The sequence below is a fragment of the Babylonia areolata genome, chromosome 2 (assembly GCF_041734735.1).
Source record: "Babylonia areolata isolate BAREFJ2019XMU chromosome 2, ASM4173473v1, whole genome shotgun sequence".
Lineage (NCBI taxonomy): Eukaryota > Metazoa > Mollusca > Gastropoda > Neogastropoda > Buccinidae > Babylonia > Babylonia areolata.
In genome coordinates, this window is record NC_134877.1 from 44,170,976 (window position 1) to 44,183,475 (window position 12,500).

General features: G+C 43.5%; 2 protein-coding genes across 3 annotated transcripts in view; one reads left to right on the plus strand and one right to left on the minus strand.

Moving 5' to 3' along the window:
* The window catches only part of LOC143279458 (acetylcholinesterase-like), a 3,240-nt gene extending 439 nt beyond the window's left edge, over nucleotides 1-2,801 (minus strand). The window contains exon 1 of the mRNA XM_076583502.1: nucleotides 1,261-2,801. Within this exon, the coding sequence (XP_076439617.1) occupies nucleotides 1,261-2,367 (1,107 nt within the window). The 5' untranslated portion in view covers nucleotides 2,368-2,801. The remainder of the gene's footprint in view (nucleotides 1-1,260) is intronic.
* The window catches only part of LOC143301719 (uncharacterized), a 26,024-nt gene that overhangs the window by 4,341 nt on the left and 9,183 nt on the right, over nucleotides 1-12,500 (plus strand). The window lies entirely within an intron of this gene.

Consider the following 12,500-nt stretch of genomic DNA (forward strand, 5'->3'; position numbering starts at 1 on the left):
TATTATTATTTCAGGTTCACACGATGCAGTCATGATTGGTTTCTCTCTCTTGCATGATGATGTGCATGCTAACCAGTCCTACCCTTTGGAGGAACAAATTTAATGGCTAACATTAGCCTTGATGAGTGATTTTTTTAAACCCACAACACCACCCTTACACTTACGCCCCCCCCACCCCCTCCCCGCCTCCCCCCGGCTACTTACAGCATCTACAGCAAAATCTAGCTGTTGATTTAAAACATCCCCTTTCCCTACAGATGAACGTTTACTTTAATTTGTTTGTTCTAATTTTACAATTGACAGCGTATCACAAGAAATAAAGAAACTGTGTGCTTTCTTTGGAAACCATTGGCAAAATGGTTTCTGCAGTTGGCACATTATTTCTTTGATCTGTAGACAGCAGACGACTTTCTTCAGACTAATTATGTCGTAATTGTGTAGTGCATATGTAGAGCTAATAAAGCATTCGTTCACATACTGAATTATTATATATTAAAGCCTCTCCCCCCGACCCCCCATTCCCATACCTGAATTCATCTCCAGTGTCGACAATTTCCTGCAGCCCATTGCTAATGCACGATTCTTTTCAAATCTTTCTTGAACAGTTCATTTCGTTTACTATTTTAGTTGTTTGGAACTCGTTCTGAAGATCATAGACTCACTTAATATCACTGCTTAGTGTATTTGTCTTTAAATTGTTTTTCTTTCAATGAAACTTCACTCGGTTATTTGATATAATACCAAACTTTATAAATAGACACTGAAATTGGAAAACACACACACACACACACACACACACACACACACACACACACTCTCTCTCTCTCTCTCTCTCTCTCACACACACACACAACGCAACACACGCACACACACACACACACACACACACACACACACGCACGCACGCACGCACGCACGCACGCACGCACACTTGCATACTCACTCACTCACTCATACACACAACTGCACACAATTGTACACTTATATTCGTATTCGTATCAACGCTTCCATTTTTATACATTGACAAAGATCCTGCACGTTTTTGTTTTTTGTTTTTTTTAAATCAACACATGTTATCTCAAGGCCTGACTAGGTGTGTTGGGTTACGCTGCTGGTCAGGCATCTGCTTAGCAGATGTGGTGTAGCGTTTATGGATTTGTCCGAAAGCAGTGACACCTCCTTGAGTAACTGAACTAAACTGCACTGTTACAAAAAACCACAGCTAAGCCATGCCAGTGGCAAAACCTCTTTCAGTGTTACCTGTAGCTGATCGTTGGGAATGGCAGCTGGTGTCTCCCAGTGGAAAAGCGGGGCGAAGGCAAATGCTAGAAAGTACATGCCTTCATCCTTGTTGACTCCGATCAGAAGCTCCGTGTCCTTCGCGGCGCCTTCAGCCAACAGTGTCGTGGGATGTGCTGTGACGAAGTAATTGTCGATCACTGGTGGTACAGGAACGTCGATGACGTCTCCGGTCAGCAATGCCCACTGAGCATCAGTCAAGTTCCTGGCGTCAACTTGTTGCATGCACTGCATCGTTGAACACCCGAACATGGCTGATAGCTTTTGCGCTTTTCCGATGGTTTCAGAGTGTGAAATGAAGAATTTCTCCATAGCTGGAGAGCCGCTCTGCATTATGGCGCGAGTGAAGTAGTTCCTGGATAAAGGGGACAACAAGTGGAGACCAACACTGAATGACCCCGCGCTTTCCCCAAAAATGGTGATGCTGGTCTGCCGACCTCCAAATCTCTCAACGTTAGCATGGACCCACTTCAAGGCCAGCGATTGATCCAGCAGACCCTGATTTCCTGGAGCATCCACGGTGCCGGTGTAGAGAAACCCTAGAGGACCCAGGCGGTAGTTAATGGTCGCCACGATCACGTTCTGAGTCGCGGCCAGCTTGGAACCATCGTACATTTCCAGCGTGGAAGAACCTGCGTTGGAACTGCCTCCATGGATCCATACCATGGCAGCTCTCGGTGGCTCCGACCCGAACCCTCTGGGAACCCAGACATTGAGGTAGAGACAGTCCTCACTCATGGGGGTGACAGGGTTCCACATTGACACCCCGGGGAACGTGCCAAAAACCGTGTTGATGGTCTGGAAGCAGGTGTTGGGTTTGGTGACTGTAGACATGATGTCCGACCATGGCTCAGCAGGTTCTGGACGTTTGAAGCGAAGTTTTCCCAGCGGGGGCTTGGCATAGGGGATGCCGTAATAGACGTCCACCTCCTTCCCCAGGACAGATTTCCTCAATCCCTGAATGTGCCCCAGTGTCGTGTTTACAACTTCAGCTTGTTGGGCAAAAGTGCTGCTGGTCATCATCAACAAAATCAAGGTCGCTGTTAGTGTGGGTATTTCCCGTTTCATAGTGAGCCTGAAATTGAAGAGAGGTAAGGCAGGCTATGAGTGGCATTGCCTGGGAGAAGAAAAGCAAGATAAGCGGAAGTGGGGGAGAGGACAGAGGATAAGTCATGATCATTTCACACAGTGGTGACTGAAATTGAACAATTATCTTCGCAGACGTAGTCACCGTAGTTTGTGATGCTATTGTTAAGAAGCCTGTTATTTTATTTTTAAATCATTTGTTAAAATGCTACTCCTTCGTCTCATTTCTGATACCAGTTGCCCATAGGGAGTACACGCATAAACATCATATTCAGTTATCTAAACGCAACCTTTCACAATACAACTCAAATATAATCATGGAGTTTATTTTAAAGTGTTTGTTTTCTTAATTCGTGAAGGCATAAAATGTACTACCATTTGGAGTTCACAGCATGCTAGTCTGAGGAAGCAGATTAAATTCCAATCATTTTAAACAAACTCTAAAAACTAACTTCTTTCAAGCAGACTTTCGTGTAAACATTCTTGAAGTGTATGTATGTATGTATTCTGAAAACTTGAGCATCAGCGATAATTCTCTCTAAAACTCAAGTCCCCACCTTTGCTCCCTCCCCCAGGCGCAAATCGGTGTTTGTGGTTGAAAGTTTTCACCACGTTGATGCTTCTTCCCCCTTCCTTGTGGAAAACAAAGACATTAGGACCTGGAGTTATCATACACTCTATTTTAGCAATATCCTGCGTCATCCGACGAGCCCTTCAGGTTTGTGGGGGGGCGTCCAGTTTGTGCTAGTGGGACTAGACTGTGTAGCAACAAAAACCCTGATGGGGCGTACAGTTTGTTATAGTGGGACTGTGTAGCAACAAAAACCTTGATGGGGCGTACAGTTTGTGCTAGTGGGACTGTGTAGCAACAAAAACCTTGATGGGGCGTACAGTTTGTGCTAGTGGGACTGTGTAGCAACAAAAACCTTGATGGGGCGTACAGTTTGTTATAGTGGGACTGTGTAGCAACAAAAAACCTGATGGGGCGTACAGTTTGTGTTAGTGGGACTGTGTAGCAACAAAAAACCTTGATGGGGCGTACAGTTTGTTATAGTGGGACTGTGTAGCAACAAAAACCTTGATGGGGCGTACAGTTTGTGCTAGTGGGACTGGGACTGTGTAGCAAAAAACCTGATGGAGCGTACAGTTTGTGCTAGTGGGACTGTGTAGCAACAAAAAACCTGATGGGGCGTACAGTTTGTGCTAGTGGGACTGTGTAGCAACAAAAACCCTGATGGGGCGTACAGTTTGTGCTAGTGGGACTGTGTAGCAACAAAAACCCTGATGGGGCGTACAGTTTGTGCTAGTGGGACTGTGTAGCAACAAAAACCCTGATGGGGCGTACAGTTTGTGCTAGTGGGACTGTGTAGCAACAAAAAACCTGATGGGGCGTACAGTTTGTGCTAGTGGGACTGTGTAGCAACAAAAACCTGACGGGGCGTACAGGTTGTGCTAGTGGGTCTGGCTAACACCAGACAGTTCCTGTTAGTCTTCTGTGGATTGTCTTCCGTTGATACTGGCCAGCAGAGGCCGCGTCTGGTTTTTTTTTCTTCTCCACTTTAGAGAAACGAATTTGGCTATTATTTTATTCAAAATTCTCTTTTTTTTCTTTTTTTCTTTTTACTCTATTAGATGATAATGTTAGGTTTCGAAAGACACATTAAGAAGAGACAGTTCTCTGACGAACTAAGGGGAGCGGGGGGTTCTTTTTGCCCAGCCTAGAATGCTTCTCTCTACTCGGCAGCCACAAGCAGGTGACAAGCCTTGTGGGTATTCTGCAGTGTGAAGCACATGTCGCATGATATGCATGCTAACCTCCCCTTTGGAGGAACAAAATGGCTAACAATACCCTTGACGAGGGATCTTTAAACCTACCATACCACCCTTACACCCCACCTTTCAGCATATACCAGCAAATCAGTTAACGTTGAAAGTTATGCCAAGATTGATTTTTGTTTTGTTTTACATCTCTTCCCCTTCTTTATGGAAAACGAAGACACTATCACCTTGATTTCTCTCTCCCTCTCTCTCCCTCTCTCTCAAGTGTAGGAGGGAGGGAACGTTCGAAGGGGTGGGAGAGGGGGGGAGCGTGTTTTCCACGGTGATATGAGCATGTTGCTTAAGTCATTAAACCATTTGAATCTTGAATCTTGAATCTTCCTCTCTCTCGATAGTTGAGAGTTCCCATCACAACAAGTCGCACAATCTTCGACGTTTGACCAAAATTCGGGATTTCGCTTTGATAAGTTTACATTAGATTTATTCAATCCGCAAGAAGATAGATTAATGTCATGCCATCCTGCCCACAAAGTCTCGGGACAGTACGTTGCTGTTTCTGGCTTTATTTCCACTTCTTTCATGACAAGACGTGCAAGAATGAAATCCACCATGCGAATCAAAATATTGCGCGTGTGCTCGTGCAGAACGGCTTTCTTTCTCGTGTTCTTAGCTGTTGCCACAATGCTGCACAGGGCGGGCGACGTGAAGACAAACACAGGACCGATCTCTCAAGGCAAACAAACCAGTTAGCATTAGTGACGACATTCCCGACATCAGCAACGAATGTCAAGCATGGCAGAATATCTCTGTTCGCACCAAGACAGGTAACAGACGCTCAGTGAGTAACAACACGATGGAAGTGAAACTGAACACAATTGAATCGAAGCTGAGCACAAGTTGGAATGAAACATTTGATGGACACAGTACGCGATGATACTTACACTGGGCAACGACGTCGATGTTCTGGAAGAAGAAAACAGAAAGACTGAACTGAAGGAGCAAGCAGAAAGGATCGACTACCAAGAAAATCAAAGCAGGCGACAAAATATTGTTTCACAACACCCCGAAACATCAGCAAGAGAAGACCTGTGATGTTCAAAAGGTAATCAAAAGCATCTTAAACTTCACCTCGTACATTGTTCCCGAACGGGCACATCGGGTAGGGGCAGCCATTGTTGCCAAACTGCATGCTTTCCATGGGAAATAAATGCTTATCAAATATGCTCAAAAACTGAAACAATACAGCGACAGAAAGCGAAGCACATGCCAGAAGACTGATATCTCAGAAGTCTTTTTCACAGACAGAAATATCCGGAGGGGACTAATGGACGAGTTTAAAGCATCCTATAAAGATCCAAAGAAGGCCGTTTCAGTCTATGACAAACTCAAAAGATAGATGGTGGTGTCTTCACATACAACCTGGATACAGATAAGACAGAACTGCTGGGTAAAAACCCAAGCAAACGCAATTATGTTGGTAGCAGAAGCATATAGCAAAGCCACAGTGGGACAGGAAGGGACAGAAACAGAAGCCGAGGTTTGCCAGTAAACACGCAGCGAGAGTGCCAGAGTGAAGACAACGACACTGGGAGAGAGAAAGGCCAACTGACTTCCATTAGGACTTTCAGGACTTCTTGGATTTCTGAATGACACCCCTGGCGTCAAACTCGCACTCTTCACAGCCACAATTCGGGACTGAAAACGAAACCCTCGGCAGGTTCAATGATGATTAACGGGACTCCAATTCTAGACCATCCAGAGGATACGGCTGGGGGTAAAGTCTTCCGACTGCAAACTGCTCTGTTCGATTTATGGGTGCTTTCACCAATGGTCACTCTTTAATAACACCAAGAAGAAGAAGGGAAAAAATATGGATCTGCCTGAAATTATAGAGACGTGTCCTTGGTTAGCGAACAAAAGATTAACTTTATGGATAACTAAAACGGAAAAATTGTTGAAGAGCAAGCAAGGTTTAGACTTTCCAAAATCAAAATAGCTTCTGTGGAAAAAAGCCTCACTCGCACACGGGAACCTGAAACACCCGAAACTCCCCAGGAAACATAGAAACGAAACCAAAAAAAGTGGACAGAACCACTGTTTTCCAATACTCACAGCAGTTGTTCGCACGACAACGTAGTGGCAGTAAGCGAAGGGGCAGCACGACAACTAACTGGCCCACTGCAGTTTTTATACAGAACGGACATCGGACATGAACCATAAACTACCAGATATAAATCAAGATCGTGCTGACGCTGCGTTGAAAATCAGAGAAAAGGGGTGAAGCTCATCTGTTTCTCGGTCAAACACACAACCGCCCACATCCCACACGACACACACACGCGCGCGCGCTCTTACACACACACACACACACACACACACACACACACACACACACACACACACGCACACACACACACACACAGAGTCTTACATATGCATTTCAGAAAGCTATAATGTTGCTAAAAAAACTAATCAACCCCCCCCCCCACACACACACACCCACTCACTCTCTCTCTCTCTCTCTCACACACACACACACACACGCGCTCGTGCACGCACTCACGCACACACACACACACACGCATACACACGCACAACTCCCCCCCTCCACCCTACACACTCACGCGCGCATGTAAGCGGAGTGTAGCAGAAACAACAATGGTTGCAATTATCTGATGTCAAATTGGCTGATTGAAAAGAATGGAAACTGTCCATTCACTGATGATATACGAACTTTTTTTGGTTCCAAAAGGCAGGTTTGTGGTGAGTAGGCTACAAACTTTCAGAGACACTACACCTCCACATTTTTCCTAACATGCCCAACACACATGTCACAGATCTAATATTTCGCTGTTGGCGCAGACGTTTTCGAGGAAAATTGAAAAAAGACAAATAAACCATTGATGAAAGCAAAAAAGGCTGGTTCATCTTCCTTCAGTTTCGCAGGTTTCATGAAACGCATGAAATTAGTAGCTTGAAAATGTATGCGTTTTATACATGTGAAAATACATTTCCCTTTTTAATTCTAACTCACTTACACACACACACACACACACACACACACACACACACACACACACACACACACACATGCGCGCGCGCATGCATGCATTGTAGCTCAACTGTGAGAATGGGAAAGTTTTGTTTTTGTTCTTGTTTTTCTTTGGCTTTGTGTGTGTGCTTTTTTTTTTTTAGTTTTCATTCTTACATATTTCATACGTATATAGTTTCAAGCAAAAAATTTCGTAGGCTTTATGAACAAAGAAAACTGTTTATCTTTTTGATGTCTTTTTTCTTCTTTCAAGCTCCCGCGATAACATCTGAGCCAGCTGCGAAACAACAGAACGGTGACATGTGTGCTGGACATCAGAAGAAAATAATTTTATTGTCTTTCTTTTAGTCCACTTTCGGTACGCCCTGCAACCAATTTTGAACCACTATTTACTACTTCAGTTAGTGTAGTGAACCTCCTGTGCCGTGCTTCCTACGTTATGCCAACCACTGCTCACTCAGCACTCATTCAGAACGATGGTGACTGTTCACTTTTGTGTGTGTGTGTGTGTGTGTGTGTGTGTGTGTGTGTGTGGCTGAGACGGATCCTGGATTGAAACTAATATCCATTTGATTCTTTTTTTCTCTCTTTTCTTCTTCTTCTTCTTTTTTTATTTACTATTTTAATGCTCGATTTTTCGTCAAACAATACAAGTGTATGAATACACAGGACTCCATTGCGGGTCATTATCATCATCACTGATACATTGATTATTGCCTTGATATGGCAAGGAAGGGGGACGTGGAGAGTGTAACCCTGTATGTGTATGTTAAAAAAAACCCAAAAACTTCTGGACTCCTTGTGGCGTATAGGGCTGCAACAGCACTCCCCCAGCGGACTCGGTTTTGGTCTGTCCTCTTCAGCCGGGTCTATGTCCATCAAGCTGCCTTCTTCTCATCCTCCGTGCTTCTTCTCCAGGTCTGCTTTGGTCTGCCTACTCTCCTCTTTCCTTGGGGGTTCCATTCTAGTGTCTGTCTTGTGGTGTCCTCTTGAGGCTTTCGCAGGGTGTGGCCAATCCCGCCCCATTTTCTCCTCCTGATCTCCTCACTGATGGGCACCAGGTTTGTTCTATTCCAGAGGCAGGCGTTTGATATGGTCTCTGGCCATCTGATGTTTGAAATATGGCGCAGGCATCTATTGACGAAGGCCTGTAGTTTGTTGGTGCTCGTCGTGGTTGCTCGCCATGTTTCAGAGCCGTACAAGAGGACTGCTTTAACATTGATGTTAAAGATTCTCAGTTATTTGTGAGTGGAAAGAGATGTGGAGTTCTAAATTGCCGCAGGGTGTTGAAGGCATGCCTCGCTTTGTTGATGCGGCTCTTGATGTCTTCATCCGCCTCTCTGTCCTTGCTTACTACGCTGCCAAGTTAGACAAACCTCTCTGCCTCACTGATGTTTCCACCTCTGAGATGAAGCTGATCCTGCCTCTTGTTTACTGTCGTGAAGTCTGTCTTCCTAATCTTGAGACCCGATTTCTCAGCTTCTTCAGACAGTCTGTTTAGTTTTTCTTGGGCATCTTGGTGTCTGTGTGAGAGGAGGCATACATCGTCTGCGAATTCCAGGTCTTTTGTTTGGTGAGAGTCCACTGGATTCCTGTCCCTCCATTTTCGATGGTCTTCTTCATGATCCAGTCCACGACGAGGAGGAAGACCGTAGGTCACAGCAGACAGCCCTGCCAAACGCCTGTCTGCACCATGAAAGGGTCTGTCAGTTTCCCATTGGGGATGACTTGGTAGGTCGAGTCTTCGTATAGCTGCTGGATGACGGAGATGAATTTTGGTGGTACGCCGTAGTGGTGCATCAATTCCAGGACCTTTCTGTCTACACTGTCGAAGGCTTTTTCAAAGTCGACAAAGGTTGTGTAGAGAGGGGATTGCCATTCCCTTGACTGTTCAATAATAATTCGCGAAAGTGGCGATGTGATCAGTGCATGACTTGTCTCGGCGGAAGCCTGCTTGTTCTTGCCGCAGTCTTTGATCCAGGACGTTTTTCAGTCTGTTCAGCATGATTGTGGTTTGGATCTTGCTTGGGACGGTTAACAGCATGACATCTCTCCAGTTGTTGCAAGAAGAGAGGTCCCCTTTCTTCGGTAGTTTGACTAGATAACCATTTTTCCACTCTTTTGGCACTTGCTCTTGCTCCCATACTTTCTGAACAATGGGTGAAGCATCTCTGTGGATGTTGGGATGTTTGCCTTTATCGCTTCTGGTGGTATGCCATCTGGGCCTGCTGCTTTCCCATTTTTTTAAGGACTTGGTCACTCTGGAGATTTCTGACTTGGAGGGTGGGCTCATATCCACATTCAAAAGGTGGTAAGCCGGTGGTATGTCTGGTGATGCTCTGTTTAACAGTTCCTGAAAGTGCTGTGCCCATCTTGCCTTCTGGCACGCCTCGCTGATCCCTGCAGATTTATTTCAAAATAACGGAATGTTCATTGTTAACGGTGTAGTATTCCAGATTGAGCCCTCCCCACCTGGGAAAGTCCCAGGAGGATAATTGCGACCACTGGAAATATCCCCCGGGGACTTTCTCGCCGTTCATAATGTCCCCTGCAGACATTTTCAGCGGCCAAAATGTCCCCCTTTTTGCGATTTAGCCTCGTTCTGAAATGTCCTCCCCCCCACCCTGAAATGCCCCCTCCCTCCGCCCCCCTTGTATCACGTAACGTCCCCTCCGCCGACAATGCCCCTCCCTCTTCCCTGCCCGCTTTTCCCCCCACAAAACATTTGCTACATTTGCGAGTACGTGGTGTGTGTGTGTGTGTGTGTGTGTGTGTGTGTGTGTGTGTGTGTGCTGTCGCACGTGTGTGTGTGTGTGAATAGATAAGACCCATGATTTTTTTTCGAAATTATACGATACAAATTCAGTGCAAATAATATTTGCAAATGAGTAAAATTCGTAACATTGGTGCGTATCTTCAGAGAAAAGACACGTTTGCAATATCGTGTAAACACTGCATATTTCAACATGCACACACATGATCACACAATTACACAAGCACATATATACATATGCCTATATTTATACGTACTTACTCATAATTTTACTCGCAAAATACACGCATTCACGTCGTTTCTCAACTTTTATGTGACATTGTTGTGTATTTGGAAATGTTTGTTCTGGGCACGAAAATATTATTTTGCAGTAATCCTCCATACTCCAATAGGAGTGAAAGGATAATTAAAACTTGAAACTTGAAACTTGTGTGTGCCTGTGAGTCTGTCTCAGTTGGTATAATGGCAGTTTGCTTCATACTCAATGTAAGCGTTTGCGACAGTCCGAGCAAGTAACTGTGCAGTATCTTTTTTGATTGCCTTGACCACAGTCAATCCCCTCTCTACACCACGTTTCGATGTCCTCGGTAGCACTGATTTCTACGTTGTTGTTAGAGCTGGTGGTTTCTCTTTCTGTTTTTTTTTCAGTTCCCAACTTCTGGCATGTACGTTTAGGGCTTTTTTTTTTTTAGCGTCTGCAACGTGTCGTTTTTGCAGTATCTGTTGAACGCAGTTAACTAGCCGTGCGTTGTCATCGCCATCTTGATGTAGTGTGTATGTGTGCGCGTGCGTAGGCCCTCTCTGTGTGTACATGCGTGCGTGTGTGCGTGCGTGCGTGTTGGGGTTGGGAGGGTTGGGGTGTATGGCTGTGTGTAATGAATTCGGACTGAAATCACTGAAAAAAATCATTTGTATCTGGCAGCTGGTAAATCGTTTCACCTGTCATATATTGTGGTACTACATCCAAATGACTCTCACTGCAAAAAATAACCCCAAAGCATGTTGCCGTATCATCGGACATAACTATACGTTCTTTGTTTTTATTGCTATTACAATGTTCTGATAATTCACACCAGAACATAATCGTTCGGTCGGGCATCTGTCGTTATGACTCCATGGAAGCCGTCGTGGCCGGGAAACACAACAACCAGGCCATCAGTCAGAACAGTGTTGGAAGCTTTGGAGAGACTTTTTCTGGGGAAGGGTTTTTTTGTTTTTGTTTGTTTGTTTTTTCCCGAAGATTCATCAGGTACGAAGGAACTCTTCAATGGAGTCAATAAATGATTCTCAAATAAACGCAGTCTTGAAAAACAAAACAAAACAAAAAACAAACAAACGAACAACAACAACAACAAAAACAACAACAACAAAACAAACAACGCTTCTGCTGTTTGCATGTAAAGTACAAGAAAGAGATTGGTAAAAAAAAAAAAAAAAGAAAGACAGTGCAGTATGGAAGTGTACATGAAAAACTCCGCGATCTCTTCAGTTACTCGAGACGTATACCTATGACTGGAGTCAAATTTTGTCATGAACTCTAAACTATCTAACACACATTCACTACAACTTCGGGACATGACTTATTGCTTTTTTTTTTTTTTTTTAATTTAGTCGTCTGGATTATTCAAGCCGTTAGCGACATATATTATGCAAGACAGGTAATTATGGACAGGTAGTTATGAATATAAAAAAATGACCAAAATATCATAACCAATACAGTGAAAAGTCCACCTGCTGATGTAATGGACACCTGAAGCATTATTGATGATGCTTTGTTGTTTGAAAAAGTAACAATGCTGTAAATTACAATGATGCGACACTTGGGCTTTGAGGGGCTTGGGTCAGTAATAGAAGACCTATAGTACTCAGGTACATTTTAGCCAGCTAGTCGCAAAATTTAGAAATAAAAAAAACAACAACAAAAAACCCTCAAGATACAAAATAGAAGAATATAATGCAATAATCACATGTAAAATACACAGTTTCAAGACAAAATGGCTACCATATTTACCTTTGCTTGAAAACAATATATGAGACGCTTATTAACAGTCAAGATACTCAAACATGTAAATCTCCATGATGCTTTTTAAAATGTTTTGTTTTTTGGGTGAATAAATTAAACACTGCGTAATGCTATATGGAAATGATTTACTTTGGGTGGAATTGTACGTTTTATTTGTTTGTTTGCTTGGGTGTTGTTTTTTTTGTGGAGTTTTTTTAATTTTGATTTTTCAATTTTTTTTTTTTTATAGGATATATTCAAATGACATATACCTGAGTTGCAGTACCTATTTCCACTATTATGTATGTCGTCATGCCTTATGTTTCATTTATCATGTACTCTTTATTATTCTATTTATGTACTTAATTTATGTATTTAAGTACTTATGTTAAATATACATCTATAATCAAAATTGAAAATTAAAAAAAAACCCAAAAAACAAACAAACAAACAAACAAACCAAAAAAAAACACACAAAAAAAAACAACCAACAACAACATTATGAAGCA